Below are 23,913 nucleotides of genomic sequence, written 5' to 3'. Positions count from 1 at the left end.
CATACAAAAGTTTCATACATGGGAACAAATGGTTACATTTAGTGTAGTCTCAGCCTGAGATGGCACACCCACAGACCAACCACAGTCCTTTCGCTAAATGTCTGGGCCCGTTTTTGCAAAGAATTTTATCTTACCACTAGGAGATCTCCAAAGAGTTCATTGCTAGGATTTTTTGCTTTAAACGTATTCACAAAAATGCTATGAGCAAGCTTTACTAAGGAAATCTTAAGATAAGAGTAATGCAAAGTTGACCTCATTGCTATGGATGACCTCACGTTTTATGTGTGCTCTCTTTTAAACTGCCCACAGTGACTGGTAGACAGGGAACTGCTATTTGGTCAACGGAGAATGGCCATAGTTTTTCAAGCTGACAGATAGACTGCTGTAACTCAGATAACCCCTCTGCAAAATTGTAGTGAGCAGAATAGCATCTCAGAATGCATAACATGTAAATTCTTGACTTATAGAAATGAGATCCAATGTGGTGTTCTACTGTTGTAGCCAATTTGCCTCAATGTTTGACGTGTTGTGCATTCTGAGAAGCTATTCTGCTCACTACAATTGTACAGAGGGGTTATCTGTGTTACCATAGCCTTTTTTGGCATCATTCTGTGTAAACTCTAGAGACTGTTGTGTGTGAAAATCCCAGGAGATCAGCAGTTATAGAAATACTCAAACCAGCTCGCCTGGCACCAACTATCATGCCACGGTCGAAAACACTGAGATCACATTTTTACTCCATTCTGATGGTTGATATGAACATTGATTGAAGCTCCTGACCCATATGTGTGTGATTTTATGCATTGCAATGCTGCCACATGGCTGATTAGATAATCGCATGAATAACTAGGTGTACAGGTGTACCTAACAAAGTAGTCGGTGAGCGTATATACAAGTAAAATAGATAGACAGACAGACTGATCAATCAATCATTTTGCTGTGGCCAGGGAGCGCAGAGTTGTCAAAACCTTTATCTCCGATGTAATTGGGTTTTTCAGATTTTTGGGAGAGGTAACTGCATTTCTAACCAAGTAATATTTTTAAACGGTCAATGTCATAATATTCTGATACATAGTTTTTTAATGTTTATTGACGGCAGCACCCATGCTTTGGATAGTTTGTGAGACACTCTTAGGGATTTAGAAGTCCTCAGGATGACTTCTAAGCTGTCGTGGGTTTAGGAGCTACTTTTTGCATTAAAATGCTTTATGAATTATTCTTAGATGTAAATTTTACTAGTCATAAAATTAGCAGTGACACGCCCCTCATTTTTAAGAGTTGCTTCTAAATTTTCACATTAGCAGCTACTTTTAGCCTTAAGATTTCACAAAACTGAAAAGTACTTTCTTGATCTGTCAAGCTCTAATTTAATTGGCTGACGTTCTGCAATTTCCATGAGTAAAAGCACATGTTTTTTTCATGTTCCGTCTGGAAACAGAGGTGTTTTATGATGATTGATACAACGAGTGCTTTAGAGGAGAAATTAATCATTGGATTTGCCTAAATTTGCTAGGTCAGTGACAAAAAGTGGTAATTATTTGTGTCATTATATATTTTAGACAAACCTGCCCCTAATTTGCAAGTGAAAACCAAACAAATGGTGGTTAGTCTCTTCCTGTCTAAGTGGGCAGTTCTGTGGACTGAACCTCTTGCCATGTAGTCCGAGGTCTGACTATGTAAGACTGCTTTTAGTAGTCACAAATAAATTCTCAAACATTTTACAAAAAATGCTTTCCAGGATCTTGAATGAAATGTTTGTCCTGACTTGTTGAATGCCTGGAGTTGTATATACCTGCAATTGTAAGGCAGGTTTGTTTGTTCATTGTAATCTGATCCAAATCAGAACAGATGTTGATGAAAAGTTTTCCCTGATGGGGCTCATACTTTTTTCTAGTCACTTCATAGTTTTAAGAGACATTGTTTAATTTGAACAAAACACTACTGGTCTAGAAGTGGCTGATGTTAACTGAGAGGAAGGAGCAAACAGCAGATCTATTAATATTTTTTCTCTAAATGATTTCAGCACCTACAGAGATTCTACTGATGTCTCAGAGTATGGAAAAGTGGCTTTTTACTGGTAGATTCTTTTTTAAGAAGAAGAAAAAAAGCCATTGATCTATCAAAAACTTTGTAATTGGTTTATTTAAATTAGTTGTGTGTAAATAACAGATTTAATAAATGCTTCACCAAATTAACCTGCTGTTCTTGCAACACTGTCTTGGATAATTGTCATCCTCAAGCTCAAGCTCTATGGAGGCCCAAACCTGCATAAATAATACATGAATAAATGTAATAATAAACAAATAAATAAAGTAATAAATGTCTTGATAAAACAAATATAATTAGTTTTTAATTAAATTTATTCCGGAATTTATGATTGTATGACTTTATTCCTTTATTATTTTCTATATTTATTTTTAACTTTATTTTTATTCTTTTTAACTTTTAATTATTTATTCATTTATTTTGCATATTTTTTTATTTATGTGTTAATTTCTTTTTTATATTTATTTATTCCCACATATATTTATTTCCATATTTATATATTCCCATATATATTTATTTATTTATACATGTATTTATTTAAACTTTTCTGTGTGCAACATGGAAATGAGGGAGGCGGTCCTTGCGGAGCTCCAGTGCATCATTGGATGAGAGCTCAATATACTTATCGGAAGCAGATGGACGTCCCACCTTAGCACCCTCTGACTCGCACAGATTTTGAATACGCAGGGAAATGTTTTGCAGAGAGTTTAACAATCCAGGATGTGCTACGACATTCATGCCAGCATAGAGCTCTCCTAAAACATCAATAAGCACCTCTACTTTAAATGAAACATTTATTAACAGTTATTTGATGCGTGGTTATCGACTTCATTCGCAAGTTGCGCAACTCTCTAGATATATGTGAAGAGTCAGCTATAGATTTTTGTATTTTTTTATTGCAGATGTATACATACATAAACGATCAGGGAAATTAAGCATGGTTGTATCTTTTACAATGAACAATCATAACAACAGAAAACAATATTATGGATTTGCAGACATCAAAATATGAAGTTATATACGCAGAAAAAAAAGAAAAGGACAAGGTTAAATCATATCATTTATGAAACTTGCTCATTTTGTGGTTTTGTTGAAGAAACAGCTCCCCATTTATTTTGTGATTGTAGTATAACCAATAAATCTTGGATTGACTTAAGCTCTTATGTTTTTAGCCCCACAAATAGCTTTAGTTTACACGCGATATGGCTATGACCTAACGTCACATCAAAACAAGTCAAGAGTAATCGAGCACACGCTTCAATCTACAATAACCCAATGGTAAGCAGGACCCACCCACATCATTATCATACAAGAGACAGAAATGTAAGAATAAATACAAAAATAAATAAATGTGGGAATATTTAAATATAGAAATAAATACATGTGGGAATAAATAAATATAAAAATTAATGAATGCATAAATAAATAATAAAAAAAACTAAAACAAATGAAAGAATAAAAAATGTTTTGAAGAATAAAAATAAAAAGAGAAAATAATAAATAAAAAGAGAAAATAATAAATAAAGGAACAAAAGGTCATACAAAAATAAATTCAGGAATAACTTTAATTAAAAACTAATTATAATTGTTTAATCAAGACATTTATTCCTTTATTTATTTTCTTATTATTATTACATTTATTTAATTATGTATTTATTTATTATTTTTGCATGTTTTGTCCTCCATAAAGCTCACAGCCAATGTTGATCTTTCTGGTTAAGGGAGGCCTCAATAATTGCATTTATTCCTCTGCAGTGACAGCAGCATTTGTCCTTTGTGCCAAAAGAGACTCCGATTATACATAGTGGCCCAGTGCGGATACATTTTTTTGTTCTGGAACATTCTGTTGAAAACCATCTTTGGAGTGGGTGGAGGGAGGCAGATATTTAGGGTGTGTTCAGCTTCATGCCTTTAGGACTGGAGAAATCATTGAAGGATGACAGGGACTAAGAGATTTTGGATCACCGGCTCATTTCAAACAAACCAATGATTAAACCAGTGATTAAATTATTCTTATTGGTGTGAAGGAGACTGGAATGTAGCATTTAATTTTTGAATAGATCAGGTAACACTTTACAATAAGGTTCCATTTATTAACATAAGCTAACAACATTAGTTAACAAGAACTAACAATGAACAATACTTTAACGGCATTTAATAATCTTAGTTAATGTTAATTTCAACATATACTAATACATTTTTTAAATCAAAAGTCATGTTTGTTAACATTAGTTAATACACTATGAACAATGAACAATTATATTTTTATTGATTTTTTTTTTTTATATCTCTTTATTGAGTTTTTCCAGGACAAGCACAATATACATTACAGCAGCACCCCATGGACTATGAGGTGGCATTACAAGAAATGTCCAGATAAGCAAGCAAACCATTACAGAACCAGTAATGAAACCATAAAGGAGTAGTTAAATTGTACCGGGAAGACCCCCCCACCCCCCTTTAGATGTACCCATATAGACATGATAGCCACATACCCGCGTGCATAGCCACGTTCACACACACATGATATATAAACATATACATACATACATCCACATACACGTACACTCACATACAGACTCACACACACAGTGTAGATATACATGCATACACACACACACTTAAAACTAATGGATGTTATACTGGGCTTGAGAGAGAAGGACAGTATAAATAAATTAAAAAATTAAATAAAACTGAACTAACATGGCAACAACAGTGATTCAGGAAAAAGAGAAAAAGTGGCGATACACTATGTTCAATCAATTCACGACAAAAAGCGGTTTCCATACTTTTAGAAAAACCCTCTCTTGATTTGCAAGCTTATATCGAAGGTCTTCCATGTGGATTACATTGCCAAGTTCTCTCAACCATTGGTGGAATGTGGGGATAGATTCAGATTTCCATTGTTGTAAAATGAGGTGTTTCGCTAGCAATGTACAAAGTGAGATGGCCTGGACAATGTGGTTATCCAGTACAGAAGTCACGGATAGGCCGAACAAGGCGAGAAATTGATCTTGTAAAATAAGTTTGTCATAAGCCTTTGAGATGTAGTCAAATATTAGTGACCAGAAGGCATGGAGCTTAGGGCAAAGCCACAGCTGGTGGAGTAGCGTACCTGTGTCCTGTTTACACTTATCGCACAGGGGGAGACGTTAGGGTATATGGTAAGGAGTCTTGATTTTGTAAAGTGGAGCCTGTGCACAATCTTGAATTGTATAAGTCGATGTCTGGCATTTATAGAACTTTTGGATATCATTGCAAGAATTGCACTCCAAGTATCATTAGTGATTTCAGCTCCCAATTCTTCTTCCCAAGCCTTCTTTATTTTAGTGTCAGATAGGGTTACATGGGCTAGCAAGAGTGCATATAGAAACGAGATTGACCCCCTGCTGTTAGCGTTGTGACGGATAAGGCACGTGAGTATGGTGTTTTATAGGATTGTTTTCGTAGCCCGGGAGATGTGCTCTAACATTATTCCTTATTTGGAGGTATCTGAAAAAATGTGATGCTGGTAGGGAATGAGACTGTTGCAGTTGGTGAAAAGATGCTAATTTTCCTCCAATATATAGGTCACCAATTGTTTTTATCTTTCTAGGCAGAAAAAGTTGGATCATTTAAACTCGGAGAAAAGGCATGGTTTCTGCCAATAGGGCTATCTTGGTAGACTTTGGGCAACTTGAGGAAGGTTTGGATCTGCCTCCATATTCGAAGAGAGTTCAGAACAACCGGGCTGGTTATGTTTGTTGGGATTTTAACTAGCGCTAAGAGGGATGTAGGTCCACATGCTTCCCGTTCAATCTGGAGCCAAGTGGCTGTCATTATTAAAGTGGAGTCTGGTGATAGGCTTTGTCACTAGAGGGAGAATACTCACAGATTTGCAGCCCAGTAATAAAGGCGAAATTGAGGAAGACCCAAACCACCCCCAACCTTATCCTTACATAAGTGATTTTTTTGATATTCTGGCCTTTTTATTGCTCCAGACAAATGATGAGATAATGGAATCCAATTTCTTGAAGTAATATATTGGTATATAAACCGGTAGGCACTGAAAAATGTAGAGGAATCTGGGGAGCGTCACCATTTTTATCGCATTAACGCAACCTATTAAAGAAATTGGTAAAGTATTCCAGAAGTCAATGTTGTGACGCAACTGCTGAGTCTTAGTATCCCAGTTGGACTTTAACAAATTACTGTATATCCGTGTCGCAATAATACCTAGGCATTTAATTTGCTCATCTACAATCTTAAAGGGCATTGTACGTAAGAATTCAAAATCTGTCTCATCTGATATCGGAAGCAATTCTCTTTTTTCCCAATTAATGGTGTATCCCGACAAGAAGAATTTGGTAGAATTTGCTACCAAATTCTGTAATTATATGCAGGAGTTTGGGATGCGATGTATAATGTTATTATATAATGTTATATCATCCACGAAATGTGATAGGTAGTGGTCTTTGCCATAAAGTTGGATAGGTTTATAATTCGGGTTTGCCCTAATTAGACAGGCAAGCACTTCGATGCACAGATTGAATAGGTGTGGAGAGCAAGAACAGCCTTGCCTGACACCCCTTTGTAAATAAAACGGCTGCAATTTTTCCCCATTGGTGAAAATGGAGGCTTGGGGTTGACAGTAGATGATGGTAATCCAGTTTATGAACGAGCTTCCAAAGCCGAAGTTGTTTAGGGATAAAATAAACTGCCATTCTATATGGTCAAATGCCTTCTCTGCATCTAAGGCAATAACGACACAATCTTCCTTGTGCTTGTTCTACATAATATTGAAGAGACGCCGTAGGTTTGCGTAGATATGCCGACCGGGTACAAATCCTGTTTGGTCTGGGTGTATTAGTTTGTGCATGTGATTGCACAGTCTGTTGGACATCACTTTGCTATGGATTTTCATTTCCATCTGGAGCAAGGATATAGGGCGGTAGGAAGACATATTTAAAGGGTCTCTATCTTTTTTAAGTAATACAACTATATTGGCCTGGTAAAGCGATTTAGGCAGGATAGAGATTTCTTTGGAGTGTTTTAGCATCCGCAAGAGTAGGGGGGCAATACGAGGTAGATATGATTTATAAAATACAATTTTAAACCCATCCAGACCAGAAGCTTTGTTGTTCGGGAATTGCATAACAGCAGTCTTGATTTCTTCTAGAGTAATCTCAGCATCTAGAGCCTGTACCGCATCCAGTGTAGAGAGCCTGCAGTTTGTAAGGAATTCATTGATAGTTTCTTGGTTAGCGGTACACTTTGACTGAGCAAAACATTTAGCAAAACATTTATTAATCTCTTCCGGGGATGTAATTAATTTGCCAGTTTGTCCTTGATGCTGTGAATGGCCCGGGAGGCTTGGGCATGTCTAAGTTGTCTCGCTAGCAGACTGTGCGGCTTGTCACCAAGCTCAAAATATTTTTCTTGCGCGTTGTGGAGCAAGGAACCAACACGCTTTGTTAAAATGGTTTCAGTTTGGTAATCTCCTCCGGAGTTGCATCAGAGGGGTTCGTTTTGTAAGCATTTTCGAGGTTAATTAAGTTTTGGTTAATTTCCTCAAGACGGAAGTAGTCTTTTTTCTTTTTATTGGAACATATGATATCATATGGCCCCTAATAACTGCCTTCAATGCTTCCCAGAGAACTGAATCATTCTCGGAAATAAAGTGGGAGATGTGCTTATCCAAATACTGTCTGAATTATATCCTTTAACAGCATTGCATCAAACTGCCATCTTCTTGTTTTAAGTGCCTGTTCACCAACTTTTAGCATCATGGAAAGTGGAGCATGGTCTGATATTACAATGGGGTGGTAGACTATTTTATCAGCGAGTGATATCAATTTGGAATCTAGCAGGAAATTGTCTATACAAGAATATGCTTTGTGAACTGGAGAGAAAAATTTGTAATCCCTGTCGGTTGGATGTGCAAGCCTCCATATGTCCACTAGGTTTGAGCTTTTCATCAGTGTTTTCAGACGGATGGTTGAGTTTGATTGCAGGCATTTTCTCGGAAATTGTTTATCTAAAAGAGGGTCCAATATACAATTAAAGTCTCCACCGATTACTATATTGTCAGAAATATTTGGTATGTTGTTGAAGACTCTTTGAAAAAAGATTGGGCTATCAAAATTCAGGCCATAAATATTAACAAATGCAATTGGTATGGAGTTTAAAGAGCCAGTTGCTATAAGAAACTTTCCTTCAGGGTCAGAAAATGTGGATGAGTGGATAAAAGGAATATATATTATAAACATATATACACACACACACACACACACACACACACACACACACACACACATTGGCAGCCAAAAGTTTGGAACAATATGAAGATTTTGCTCTTTTGGAAAGAGCACTGACACACCCCTGGCCCATACAGACACTGGCTTGGATGTCCATTTTCCTCTTTGGCTTGGATAACATAACGGCTTTGTTTTTCAAAAACCTTTTGAAATTTGGACTCTTCAGACCAAAAAACACAGTTCCACTGTTCTACTTTCCATCTAAGATGAGACTGGGCCCAGAGAAGTCGGCAGCACTTCTGGACAGTGTTTATGTAGAGCTTCTGCTTTGCATAGTAAAGTGTTAACTTGCATCTGTGTATGCAGAAGCGATTGGTGCTGACTAACAAAGGTTTACAAAGCCCATGCTCATGATATACATTATGGATGAATGCTGTTTTTAAGACTGTGACGTCTGAGGGATCAGAGATCACGCGCTTTCAAAAATGTTTTTTGTCTTGCCCTTTATGCACCAAGATTTAACCAGATTCCTTGAATCTTTTAACTATATTGTGCACTGTAGGTGAAATGCCCAAAAATTTTCCAATTTGTCTTCGGGGAATATTGTTCTCAAAATACTGGATTATTTGCTGAAGCATCTGTTGGCAAATTGACAAATCTCGAATGATCCTTGCTCTTGAAGGACTAAGCTGTTTTTGGAGGCTATATACTATGGCTTGATTGCCTCAGTTGCTTAACATATTTCACATCGCCTTGTTATTTCAACTTGTCAAATTGTTATTAATCTTAAATTGCCCCGTCTCAATTTAAGTAGCATGTTGTAATCATCTGATTTTAAATTACTGTACATTTTTAAAAAACAATGAAATTCACAAGGAAAAACGTATGTGTTGTTGTAGTGCTTTCATTATAGCAAAGGGTGACTATAATTTACAAATCTCTCCTTTTTGTTTTTATTAGCATTTTTCATACTGTCCCAACTTTTTCGGAATTGGGGTTGTAAATTTGATGGAATTTTGTTATGAAATTTAAATATGTGAATCTTCAAAATCGGCTAAATAATTTTTTGAGTGTTGCAGGTCCAATTGTTTCTTCCATATTTAGAATTTTGGTGCTATTTTTGCCCTGAGGCTCTGTTAATATCTGACTTTGCGTTATATCAATGTAAAACTGCTGAAAAGTTGAGGCCTGTAGAAATGAAAACAATTTCGACCATACTCTTCTGTGTACTATTAAATAGAAATTTGTGCTAATTAATTCACTAGCCCAAATGCTAACACCTAAAAAGTAAGCATACAGACCTGGTGTGTGAAAATCCCTAATGTGTTTGGAGTATGTATGCTTAAAATCTAGACCTTGGCTCCAAACAAAATGAAGACATTTTTGTAATTCTTAATTGCCTTTGTGATAATCTGTCAGCATAATAGAGTTTTTAGCTGTATGTTGTTTAGCTGTTTTTTTTGTTGCGTGAGTGCTATTTTGTTGAACTGTTGTGTTTGTGTGTTTTCCTCTGGCAGATGTTGACTGAAGCCACTCTAGATGTTCAGCAGACACAGGCATGGGATCAGCTCCGCTCTATCTACAGAGGACCATCTAGGGTACAGTTTACCTTGAACTCATCTGTTTTTCTTCTTCTTCTCTTTCCCTCACTCACTCACTCACTCACTCACTCAATCACTTTCTCTCTCTCTTCTTAGTCTCAGAATGTTCTGTTCCAACTTTTTTGTGTTTTATATTTGTCTTGGTGAGAATACATGCTTCAGTGCTTTAACATTATTGCATAACAGTACAGTGTTATGCAATACAAATTTTTGTGTGTGTGCAGCCTTTGTGTAATTACTGGAGCAATTTAGCCTTAAGTCCCTTATTTTTCTTCGTTCTTTGCTCAAAGCCAAAAAGAAGTTAGGAACAGCAGAGGAACGGAATGCTGTTTGCAAACATTCAGATAGGGGAGGCATTTAGAGGAGCATTTAAATATAAGAAGACTCTAGACTACTTGTAAAACATCAATCTGTAAAAGAAGCTGTTATAACCCCTCAATGATGATTTAAAGAAGTATATATGCAGTAGATAATGTGTAGGGTTGCCAACCATCCCATATAATATAGAATCATCCCAAATTGAATCCCAATAATAATCAAATTTAAATGTATGGGATTAAGTCCATTCAGGACATTGTTTGTCCTGTATTTTAGTGTCTTACACCCAAACTGATGAGAATGTTTCACAAACTGAGAGAAATTAACCTGAAACACACACCTTTCACTTGAGTTGTGGGAGATATTGGCTGTTGCTACTGTACATTGCATGGACACCACACTTGAAGTGGCCGGGGGAAAGATCACTGACAAACAACACAAGTTTTCTTTGTTGTTTCTGTCAGAAGCAGGAGAATTTGGTCAACATATAGCATTTGACTGAGGGATTATTGTTTATCACCACTGTGATTCCAAAACACAAGTAAACACATCTACCTGTATTCATGACTTGACATTGCATATGTCAGTGCTTGTTCAGGAAGAGAAACTTAGCTAAATGATGGTGAGGAAAAAATGCAGCACAGAAGTACAGGTTTAGTTAAAATGTTTAATGTGATTTTCTTACATTTTCTTGATGCTAAACACTATTTACTGCCAAAACAACTGTAATCCAAGGAGAAATACATTCTTTTCATGTTAAGCAATTTCTCACAAAAAGACAGTCAAAAATTTTGTCATGCAGTGCAGTGAATATGGCATTTACCATATACCATATAGTGCACATGAAGCATTCTTACATTGAAGTTAATCTCTCGCGATGCGGATCTGGTGAGTGCAGAAATCTCCTGACTGCTTCCAGTTTACTCGGCCCGGTTACCACTTTTCTTGTGGTAACACGATGGCACAAAACAACAAGAAGAGATGTAATTGGTCATTCGCATGTCTCAAATGGGGCCTTCTGATGCTAACAGGTGATTTTCGGTGCCATTGCGGCTTAAGAAACTAATCAGCAAAATGGGAAAATTTGTATTAAAAATACCAAATATTGCCAGATATACCTACATCCGTCGACCAATGGTGATATTAAAATATTATAGTTGACCACAAACTGCCTTCTTTTTGCCTTCTGCCTTTCATTAAAAAAAAAACTTTGTCCAGCTCCACATCAAATTTAAAGAAACTATCTATTCAGATTCACTTAGATGTAAATAGTCTAGGTGTAGCAGTTCAGATAAAATACTAATGACACATCACACGTAAGTCTTCCACTTGTGCCTTGCCTTTATAAATATGTATTCTAAAAGTATTCTGAATAAGTTTCATGTGACATATTCGAAATACATTACTGAATACATTTAAGAAAGATATTTAGTATTCAGCCTGCTTTAGCCAAAACAGCATTTAAATGTAACTAAAACTTGCCTATTAGGAAATATTTAAAATTGCAATACTCTGAATCCTGGCTGGCATGTCTGGAAACAGTCCCACTAGTAAAATATGTACATGTTTATATAAAATAGCAGGTCAACTAATATGTAAGTAAAACTAAATTACTTACTCATCTGAAATTGTATCCTCGGCTGGATCAAGTCTCTTTTCAAAATGCAAACATTCATAGGAGTCCCGCTCTTCGTCTGGGGAAAATGTGGACTCTTCCTAACCTGTGTATCATGCCATCTTCCAAACGTGCAGAAAAGTGAATGAACTTAATGCTTTTTAAGGCATTGATCGCCTCAGCACATTACCGTATGAATAGCACCCTCTGCCCGTGGGTGTGATCACATTAGGGAGAAATTGTACATCGTTTTGTTTCATACAGATTACATTGCAGGAGAATATTTGTTTTAAATTTGAATTATTTTAATTAAAAGTAGAAATTTTAAGCTTTCTTTCGACATCTGTTTCATGTTCGTGTGATAAGTATTCACGGAGTTTCAGTTAATTTTTGTTACGCATTTCAGAAATATGCTCGCGAACACAGAGACAGCTGAAAGCTCACCCTTTTTATTTTCTTTATTTTACAAAAGCACAAGGTTTTGTTGTTATTGTGAGTGTACACAAATAAAAGTAGACCATTTATAGTCTCAAATGACGTCTTGCACTTATCTGTATGCCCCAAAACAGCAGACTATTTTACGTTGTTTCCGCTGTAATAATGAAAAAATCCAGCAGGACGCGCCGGCACGTCCGTCGACACCAGAGGGTTAAAGTATTCTGCCTAACCCTGTACACACACAGACACTGTCACGAATTGCAGACAACGAAGGCAGACGAAGGTTGAGGATCCAAATGCAGCTTTCTTTATTATAAACAAAACACAAAGGAAAACCCTCAATGGGGAAATAAACATGAACAGAGAACTAGGGCAGGGAACACAGACCAGGCTAACTACATTAACAAATATTCAACGATAGACAAGGACTGAACCAAAAACCGGGGTATAAATACATGAACAAGGGACAAAGGGGCCAATGAACAAACAGAACTCAAAACAAGATAACGAGATGACAAACAGAAGCAAATGGCAAACTGATGAGGACAGGTGAAAACGATGACAGAAAACACGAACTCTAACAAGAAGACTGTGGAGCTACAAAAGGGACAAAAGTGAAAATTATGGAATAACAAAAGGGACAAAAATGGAAAACAAAGGGACAATGGTAAAACAAGACAAGGTCATACATAACATAGCCCCCCCTCAAAGGATCGGATCCCAGACGTGGGAGGCTCGAGAGGAGCCCTGGAAGACTCAGTAGGCGAAGCTCTGGAAAGCTCGGAAGGCGGAGCTCTGGAAAGCTCGGGAGGCTCGGAAGGCGGAGCTCTGGGAAGCTCGGGAGGCTCGGGAGGCTCGGAAGGCGGAGCTCTGGAAAGCTTGGAAGGCGGAGCTCTGGAAAGCTCGGAAGGCGGAGCTCGGGTGGCCCGGAAGGCGGAGCTCTGGGAAGCCGGGAGGCTCGGAAGGCGGAGCTCTGGAAAGCTCGGAAGGCGGAGATGTGGAAAGCTCGGGAGGCTGGGAAGGCGGAGCTCTGGAAAGCTCGGAAGGCGGAGCCCTGGAAAGCTCGGAAAGCGGAGCCCTGGAAAGCTCGGGAGGCGGAGCTCTGGAAAGCTCGGGAGGCGGAGCTCTGGAAAGCTCGGGAGGCGGAGCTCTGGAAAGTTCGGGAGGCGTTGGCGCTTGGACGGTCATGGCTACAGACGCTGGCTCAGGGACGGTCGAGGCTACAGGCGCTGGCTCAGGGACGGTCGAGGCTACAGGCGCTGGCTCAGGGACGGTCGAGGCTGCAGGCGCTGGCTCAGGGACGGTCGAGGCTACAGGTGCTGGCACACGGATATCTGAGGCTACAGGCACTGGCTCATTGACATTTGAGGCTACAGGCGCTGGCTCGGGGACGGTCGAGGGCTCAGGCTCGCTCACTGTGGCTGACGAGGACTCAGGCTCGCTCACAGTGACATGCGTTGGCGCAGGCTCCCTCACAGTGACACGCATAGGCGCTGGCTCGCTCACCGTGACAGGCGTGGGCACTGGCTCGCTCACCGTGGAAGGCTTGGGCACAGGCTCGAAGACCGGGGCAGGCGTGGGCACAGGCTCGAAGACCGGGGCAGGCGTGGGCCGGAAGGCGGAAGCCCATCTTCTCTCCCTCCTCCGGGCAGATGAAGAGGGCCGCGCTGGCTCGCTGACCAAGGCAGGCGTGAAGGGACGAACCACGGGCGAATGGAGGGTTACCACTGTGGGAGGAGTGGCAGGGTTCTCCTCGATGACGCCCACAGTGAACGGTGAAGCGCAGACCAGCAGAGTCTCTTCAATGAACTCGAGGAGCGTCCAGCCGCGCGTCGACGGTGGTAACCGCTCCTGGAGCGCACAATCCAGGTTGGCCTGAAAAAACACCACCAGGTCGGAGTCAGGGAATTCGGTGGCACTCGCAATCGCGAGGAAATAACGGATGTGGTCCTCCACCGGACGGTTTCCTGCCTAAGGCTGAGCAGACGGCAGCTTGCTCGCAGAACCGCTGGATCCATTGTTTTGGTCTATCGTTCTGTCACGAATTGCAGACAACGAAGGCAGACGAAGGTTGAGGATCCAAATGCAGCTTTCTTTATTATAAACAAAACACAAAGGAAAACCCTCAATGGGGAAATAAACATGAACAGAGAACTAGGGCAGGGAACACAGACCAGGCTAACTACATTAACAAACATTCAACGATAGACAAGGACTGAACCAAAAACCGGGGTATAAATACATGAACAAGGGACAAAGGGGCCAATGAACAAACAGAACTCAAAACAAGATAACGAGATGACAAACAGAAGCAAATGGCAAACTAATGAGGACAGGTGAAAACAATGACAGAAAACACGAACACTAACAAGAAGACTGTGGAGCTACAAAAGGGACAAAAATGGAAAACAAAGGGGCAACGGTAAAACAAGACAAGGTCATACATAACAGACACACACAAGCAGTGACTTTTTTCTTTCACTATGCATTCCTTGTTATATGAGTACTCAAGCACTGAAGGAATGAAGACATGTCTGCAAATTACCAATCTATTTTTTGTATTATGTAGTTTTAACTGTTTAAAGCCCATTCTCTCCATTTTACCTTCATATTTCGAGATTGAAGAGGTCTGTAGTCCTGGATCTAGGGCTGCTGTCCTGGATTCTATTCATGCCTTTATTTCCACTCACAGCTTACTCTCTCCATTTCACACATACATATACACATTTGCACTCAAATGCTCTCACCCACATGCACACGCCCACACTTACAAAAATCAAATGTAAGTCTGTCAACTCACTGCATGTGACCCAAATATATGTTGACTCGATGTCAAATTACAGTTTTAAGTGCTGCAACTAAGGATTATTTTGATTATTGATTGATCTGCCAATTATATCTTCAGTTTATCAAATAATGTGATGATATAGCCATATTGTATTTAATTTAATATATACAGTGCATTCAGAAAGTATTCAGTCCTCTTGATTTTTTTTTTTTTTTTAAATTATGTTGCAGCCTTATGCAAAAATGCTTTAAATAATTAGAATTTTTTCCACATCAATCCACACTCCATACCCCATAATGATAAATCAAAAAACAGATTTTTGATAACTTGCACATTTATTAAAAAGAAAAAACTGAAAAATCTAATTGACATAAGTTTTCAGGGGTCTGAATACTTTCTGCATGCACTGTATAATTATACATATATACAGTTTTGGATGTAATATAATTACAAAGTAATTGCTTTTTAGTACAATAATTAGTGTAGTGCATTACATTTATTCATTTAGTAGATGCTTTTATCCAAAGCGACTTAAAAATCTTAATGAGCTAGTAGTACGAAAAGTGCTGCATTAAAAAGTTTCAATTGCATTAGAAAAGTATTAGCCAAGACAGAGATTAGAGTTTTGATGTTGTTGTTTTTGCATGGTTAAGTGTTCATGAAAAAGCTCAGTAATACTCACACAGTTCAGGACAGAATCACTGCAGTCAATATGGATGTTTATTATTAAGTTGTTTACCTGCTATAAGGCTTGGATATGTTTTCTGGTAGGGTTGTTGAAGCTTATATTGCTTGTCATTCTTTTATGAACTGAATATTATTCCTGTGTTAACCGATCTAAATGTATCTACGTTGTCCAGTGAAGTTACTTTTTTTTTTGTTGATTTTTTTTTTTTTTCTCCCCATTTTTTCCCAATTTGGAGTGCTCAATTACCAATGTGCTCTAAGTCCTCATGGTGGCGTAGTGACTCACCACAGGTTGCAGAGGATGAATATCAGCTGCCTCCTATCAGCACATCTTATCATGTGGCTTGTTGAGCTTGTTACTGCAGAGAGTGAACCACATTATAGCGATCACAAGGAGGTTACCCCGTGTGACTCTACCCTCCCTAGCAACCGGGCCAATTTTGTTGCTTAGGAGACCCAGCTGGAGTCACTCAGCATGCCCTGGGATTCAAACTAGCTACCCAGGCCCCCCGGTGAGATTCATAAAGTTACTTTATGAATCACATCCTCTTTCAGTCTGTTATGATTGTTTATGTTCATGCGGTACTCCTGTTGTTATTTAGCTGATCTCCATGTAACAGGGAAGCAGAGAGAAAGTTAGAATGAGCTGGGATTTCCCACCACTACCGTTCTGAACGCGCGTGCGTGCGCGGATTACCCAAATAATTGACCACCTTTGAACACTTGGGAACATTTTGACATCTTTCATATCAAGACTCTCTTATCTTTGAGATGCAGCATACTTCACTGAGCTGTTGACTCCAAGCAGGTCTGGTATACCTGGTGAACGCTCTCCCTTAGCGCTACCATTCATCCCAATAGCACTTGCTTGGCTTGTTCAGTATCAAACCCCCACACCCCACCTAGTATTGTAGACTAAAGCATCTACAATAGTATAATAGATTACTTGCAATTTATAAGTTGCTTGCCAAAAAAAAAACATTTTGTATTTTTAAATGAATATCACTGGAGTAAGATGCTATTTTTTTTGGTTCAAATGGTGTAGGTACGTCATCTACCAGCAGGGACTGAGCCAATTCATCAACGTTATATATGCATATGCATCATCCTTTCTAATGCTGTTTATCCATCCATCCATCCATCTTCAACCGCTTATCCGAAGTCGGGTCGCGGGGGCAGCTGCTCCAGCAGGGGGTCCCAAACTTCCCTATCCTGAGCCACATTAACCAGCTCTGACTGGGCGACCCCGAGGCGTTCCCAGGCCAGTGTGGAGATGTAATCTCTCCACCTAGTCCTGGGTCTTCCCCGAGGCCTCCTCCCAGCTGGACGTGCCTGAAACACCTCCCTAGGGAGGCGGCCAGGGGGCATCCTTACCAGATGCCCAAACCACCTCAACTGACTCCTTTCAACGCAAAGGAGCAGCGGCTCTACTCCGAGCTCCTCACGGATGACTGAGCTCCTCACCCTATCTCTAAGGGAGAAGCCCGCCACCCTTCTGAGGAAGCCCATTTCGGCCGCTTGTACTCGCGACCTAGTTCTTTCGGGTCATGACCCAACCTTCATGACCATAGGTGAGGGTAGGAACAAAATTGACCGGTAGATCGAGAGCTTTGCCTTTCGGCTCAGCTCTCTTTTCGTGACAACGGTGCGATAGAGCGAGTGCAATACCGCCCCTGCTGCCCCGATTCTCCGGCCAACCTCCCGCTCCATTGTCCCCTCACTCGTGAACAAGACCCCGAGGTACTTGAACTCCTTCACTTGGGGCAAAACCTCATTCCCTACCTGGAGTACGCACTCCATCGGTTTCCTGCTGAGAACCATGGCCTCTAATGCTGTTTAATTTAATTTAATTCTAGTCCTTATATATATATAAAATTATTCTTCCCCCTCTCTCTTCATACAAAATTATCTGAAAAAGAGGCCATCTCCCCATCCAGATATTATGTTTTTTACAAACTGACCATTTTACCATTTCTAAAGATATTCCTAGCAGTCAATAGAAATATTTGGGTTGTAAAAAACAAACAAACACACACACACTGTATGGCCAAAATTATGTGGACACCCCCTTATAATAAATGGGTTTGGCTATTTCAGATACACCCATTGCTAAAAGGTACATAAAATCAAGCATACAACCATACAATATAATTAGACAAACATTTTCAATAGAATGGAGAGTGTCAAAGTCCTGTCACTTTCAGTGTTTCACTTTCAGAGGATGCCACCAGTAAAATCGTTTACTGAGTCTGGTGTGGAAGAATTCGAATAGCCTGCTCAAGACATAGACCTGAACTCCACTGAACACATTTGGACGAATTAGAACGGCAACTACAAGCCAGGCTCCATTGTCCAACATCAGTGCCTGACCTCATGGATGCTCTTATGTCTAAATGGGGGCAAATCCCCCACACCTATTAATGGAAATGTTTTTTATTTGCTATAATTATTATTAAAAATGGCCATAGAGTGTACTGTGAACAACCTTGTGTCATGGTTGTTTCAAAACCCCTAACCTCTTACTAACTCTAACCCCTCCAAGAGGTTTCAGGCTACATCCACCAAACTGGACACAGTTCTTCAGCCTGTTCTGACTTAAAGCTAAATTACACTACACAAACGTAAAAAATCTGAACAGATTTTAAAATATAAGACAACACACACTTACTGGTCACTGCAGACAAAAACTGGGCATTACACATCAAATGACTGAGTCTCGCACACTACTTGTCTGTCAAGTCGATGACAACAAACTCCCCCTGTTCTCAACCAGTACAGTACAGCCTCTGTAGACTTTAAGGTGGGAAGGAGGTGAGTGCCATTACAAAATAATCTCCACTTTGAATGCTTGTTCACCATCTCCATTTTAATATGCTGCTCAACATATGACTTCAAGTCGTGGAGCACCAGACACTACAAGATTTCCTCTGTTGTCATGGATAGTCGGCTCAAAAATATCCAACATGTTGATATCATCTGACTAGATGGAATATCATCATATACTACACGGTTTTCTGTGAAATATCAGCCCAACTGAAAGTTGGGTCTTAAATCTGTTTTAAAGTTGTGTTTTAAAATTCAGCCTTTAGTATACTTTTTTTTTTTTTTACACTTTTTTTATTTTTCAAATTGTTCCTTACAATGCATAAACATAATCTTACTGTATGTAAAATTTTCTTGAAATATTCACAAAAAGAGGATAACACATCTATCAGCATTCATTCATCAAAACCATACCAACTTAATAAACAAACAAACGTTAAACATGAGTTGGGATCTCCTATAGTTGCACAAGTACCTGGCGCAGGGAGCCAGCACTTTAATGTCCTTCATTACAGTGTGCATGAGACATCTGTTGCAGACCTGCTTGTGTGACAGCCAACTCAGCTGGCTCAGTTCCTTTTCCAACAGTTTGTTCTCAGAGAGGTTGAGGTTCTCTTCTCGAGATGTCTCATGGCTCTCGCCTTGGCAAGCCACTCAGTCACCATGTCTGAATCACGGTGGCTTAATTCTATAAAGTAGTTGATTCCTTCTTATTACGTTTACTGTGACATCCTTTTTCGATACCTCAAATGGTTACTTTTGTTACTATGCTTTTGAGACGATTTGTTCATTTATATGTTGAGTTTTCCCCTCAAAGTGGTCGGAGCTACCTTAAATGACAGCCATTTCAGAGGTGGTAGAACCAGAAGACCCAGTATATATAAATCCCATAGACTTACATTGACAGCATGTTCAGTCCTTTAATAGAATGCTGTATCTACCTAATTTACTACCGACCGACCGCACAGCCACACAAGGTTGTAGTTCTTTGGCAAGTTAAGATGGCTTGTTGCCACATTCTGTGTAAAAATTCCACACAAAAGCTGTATCAAAATATTTCTACTCTGACCTGCCCATAGACATAGAATAAGCAGGAATAATATCTTAGTACTCTGTGAAAGCTGCTGGAGCGACTTTCTTAAATGATATTAAATGATGCATCAGAGCAACATTTATCTGTATGTCTGGCCTATATACTTTACCCACACATTTATTTGCTTAAACTTTCAGGCAAGGCTTTGTCAAGCAAACATTCAAAGTTTATCTTGACAAATGTTTTTTTGTTTCCTCTTTTATTCATTGTCACTCAGTTTGAACCAAAATCTGATGTTTTAGCTGTGAGTCAACTTGAGAAAAGCATTTGAAAAATCTTTTCAAACAAACATTGAAAAAATTATTATCTGTTTCTCTCTCTCTCTCTCTCTCTCTATTCTCTTTTCCTCTTTGTTTTGGTTGTGTTGTGTTGGTTCGAAGTGAATCTCCCACGGGATATGAGGTGGCTGCGGTCTCTGTCCGTAAATACAGATCCTGCACTGAATCAACACACTGCTTTTCATCTTCCACTGATAAGCTTTTTCCACACAGACAGATCACACAGCCTCCAGCCAGAACTTAGAGAGTGTGCTAATGTTTCGATACTGAGAGATGGGGTTAAATTTTAGGACATTGCTTGATTGGTAGAGTTCAAGAAGTCACACTCAAATGATATCGGTTCATACACACCCAAACCTACTCGCTCAGATATAAAAAAGGTAGTTTTTTTTTTTTTCCTACTGAGATGTTTTTTTTTTTCTACGGAGATCAGTTTACTTGGTTGTCAGGTAAACATTCACCAGTCTTTTGTGCTGAATCCTCAGTCACACACACAATCATCCTCAAGAGCTTTATTAAAACACACACATACACTGTCCCAACAGGCTTCCCATAATAAACACAGCAGAACTCAACAGCCTAGTTTTGAGCTCTTTAATTAAACCGTAAATGGGTTCAGAGGATGTGTAATTAAAAAAGGACCTATGCGTGTGTGTCTGGTTAGTTTCTAACGTTGTTCCTCAATCTATGTGGAGAATATGACTGCAATTCTGATTTGTATTAAATGAATAGTTCACCCAAAAATGACAATTCCCTCATCATTTAGTGACCATTATGTATGACTTTATTTCACTGAACACAAAGGAAGATATTTTAAATAGATATCTGTTTGTCCATAAATGTGAATGTGACCAAATGTTTAAGTTCCAAAAGCCACAAAAAGTCAGCATAAATGTAATTCATATGATTCCAGTGTTTAAGTCCATGATTTTGTAGCGATCCTATCGGTTTTGGGTGAGAACAGACCAAAATATAGCTCCTTTTTCACTTTATATTTTGCCATTGCAGTCGCTAGGCATGATCATTATTTCAAGCTTTTTTACACTTTCTAGCACTTGACACATACAGAGCGCTAGATGGTGCTAGGAAGTATAATCAAGCTTGAAATCATGATCACCAAGGAGACTGCTGATGTCAAGGTTTATAGAGAAAAGGTCATATTTTGGTCTTTTCTCACCCAAAACCTATTAAATTGTTTGATTCGCTTCAGAAGACGTGGATTAAACCACTGGAGTCATATGGATTACATTTATGTCCTTTTTGGAGCTTGAAAATGTAGTCACCATTCACTTGCATTGTATGGACACAAACATATTTCCATTAAAATATCTGCATTTGAATTTCGCTGAAGAAAGTAAGTCATATGAGTTTGAGGGTGAGACAATAATGAAAGAATTATCGTTTTTGGTGGAACTGAAGGTGAAGTAGTGCCTAAAATAAATTCATGTGCAGAGTAAGATTTGTAAAAGAATAAATTAAGTTACAAGCATGAAAGAAAATTTGCATACACAGAGTAAGATTTTTGAAAGCATAAATCAAATTGCAAGTGTAAAAACAAATTGCATGCGCAAAGAACATTTTGTAAAGGTGTAAATCGAATTGCAAGCATAAGAAACTAATATTAGTAATACTTTAATGCTTTGTATAAGTGTAATTCATGTGTTGTGAATCTGTAATTGCAAATTAACAATGTAAATTTGGTGTGTATACTTCTGACTTCAGAGCAAAGAAAGGATGTAATGAACAGCAAAACAGATTGACCACGTAGAATCAGTCTGTATGTGTAAAATAACTCCTGCAAACATGTAAATGACTTGTGTTTGTTGCATAAATATTTTCCAGAAATAATCTGATATATACTGTTCCATCTTCCCTTTGTTGCGCTCACACTTTTGGCACTAATTTCTCACTGAAAAGAGTTTTGCAAGCACGAGGGGGAAGGTGGGTCTACCTGCTTCTAGTAACAATCAAATTAGGTTTTCCTTGACCTATTACTCTGACCTGATTGGTTTAATAACATGACATACAGCTTTTTCTTCATATGGCACAGTGTCGTTCCTCTAGGTATCTCTCCCCTCTCAAATATTCAACTTAAATATTAATAAATACACTATTTAATTATATTTACTATTAATTATCATTGGCAAGGCATTTTGGTGAATAGATGGAATTAGCTGGTATCATAGAACTCATGCTGAGCCATATGAAGTAGCTGTCTGTCACGTTATTAAACCAATCAGATCAGCGTAAACTGGTCAAGGAAAACCTAATTTGTTTGGTTACTAGAAGCAGGTAGACCAGCCTTCCCCCTCGCATTTGCAAAAACTCTTTTCAATTCATGCCAAAAGTGTGAGCGCAACAAAGGGAACAGTGTATATCGGATTATTTCTGGAAATTATTTATGCCACAAATGAATACAGACCAAATTTACTTTGTGTTAATACAAAATTACAAATTCACAACACATGAATTACACTTATACAAAGCATTAAAGTATAACTAATATTTTTTTCTTACGCTTGCAACTCGATTTACACCTTTTAAAAAACTTTCTCTGTGAATGCAATTTATTTTTATGCTTGCAGTTTGTGTTCCGCTTTCACAAATCTTACTCTGTGCATGCAAATCATTTGTTTTTTAACTCTTTCCCCGCCAGCGTTTTTAAAAAAAAGTTGCCAGCCACCGCCAGGGTTTTTGACGATTTTCGCTAAACTTTAATGGCCCGCAGAATATTTTCTTCCATGAATATATGAAGATGCTATATATCACAATAAAGATCTGAGCCTCTGCTTTTAGGCAAAAAAAACGATTTTATTTTATCTTCATTTGTTCTTTTTTTATTGCGACTTGAACAGAGGTCGGTTTTGTCAAAAAACAACATTTCAGACAAAAAGCTGATAAAAAGGCATGTTTATGTCTGATATTTTGAGCTTCTCAATACTCCACTTCTTCATGTTTGAGACGATCGCAGTCTGTTTCTTTGATCAAAGAGTTGCGTACTCTTTCAAAACATGCGGAGGGGTCTTCCTTACCGTATAACACCTAAAACACGGAAACCCGGAAAATTCCGTGTTTGGCGGGGAAGAGTTTTTCAATAAAACACGGAAAATTCCGTGTTTGGCGGGGAAAGAGTTAAGCATTAAAAATTCTATAATTTTTTCCAATATTAAAATGCTTTTACCTATCCCAACTCCCAACAGAGTATAAAAAAACATTTAGTGTCAACATGGGATCTGGGAAAATATTTAACTGTCTTTCAGGGTTCGCAAAATGCCAAGGTCAATCATGGTCCGAATAACATATATACATGCTGGACAAAAATCTGACTACTTCAATTTCAGTCAGACTAAAGTGTTAATCTTTTTTTTTTTAAAGTCAAATTATTGTTTTAGTCCAACTGAAATCTTGATGAAAATGTTGTCTTTCTGAAGTGTGTATTTATGCGTCTACACACGTCCATGTCTTTGCAGTGATGTCTCATGTTCTGGGCCTGTTAATTAAGGTTAAAGGAACATTTGACTTAGGAGAAAATAAGATGCATGTTGTTCTCGTGTGTTTGTGTGTGCCTTGTTGCAGAGTTTCTCTGAAGTGTGTATATGTGTGGGATGTTGTCAGGGTTTCTCTGATGCTTTGTCTGGGCTGAGCTTTGATTGCTCCCTTTGAGGTCCTGGTTGGTCCATTTCCCTTTAGTGCAGCAGTTCCAGGAAGAGGGAGAGGAGGAGGGAATGAAGAGAGTTTGTGTGAAGAGAGGATGAACAGATGAGACAAGCAGCAGAAAAAATCCAGCAGAAGGAAAGTGATTGTGTTGAGAGTAGTGGAAGGGTAATGAAATGGCAGAGGATGTCAGTACGTTTACATGCGTGTTATAATCGAGCTACAGTGTGTTTTTGCATAGTCAAGCGACAGTCTTCCAATATGTAATCGAATATTTGAAGAACTATGATGTCAGCAGAGGAAGTGAAGCTCCTTCACATTTCTGGATTGTGCTAC

At 38.7% G+C, this 23,913-nt stretch overlaps 1 protein-coding gene across 3 annotated transcripts in view; it reads left to right on the top strand.

Annotated features, from left to right (window-relative positions):
* vps8 (VPS8 subunit of CORVET complex) overlaps positions 1–23,913 on the top strand; it is a 178,543-nt gene that overhangs the window by 144,148 nt on the left and 10,482 nt on the right. For all 3 annotated transcript variants that reach the window (XM_052126503.1, XM_052126502.1, XM_052126505.1), the window contains one exon: positions 9,800–9,880. In XM_052126503.1, the coding sequence (XP_051982463.1) occupies positions 9,800–9,880 (81 nt within the window). The remainder of the gene's footprint in view (positions 1–9,799; positions 9,881–23,913) is intronic.

Source organism: Xyrauchen texanus, chromosome 5 (genome assembly GCF_025860055.1).
Source record: "Xyrauchen texanus isolate HMW12.3.18 chromosome 5, RBS_HiC_50CHRs, whole genome shotgun sequence".
Lineage (NCBI taxonomy): Eukaryota > Metazoa > Chordata > Actinopteri > Cypriniformes > Catostomidae > Xyrauchen > Xyrauchen texanus.
This window is presented reverse-complemented; position numbering and strand designations above follow the sequence as displayed.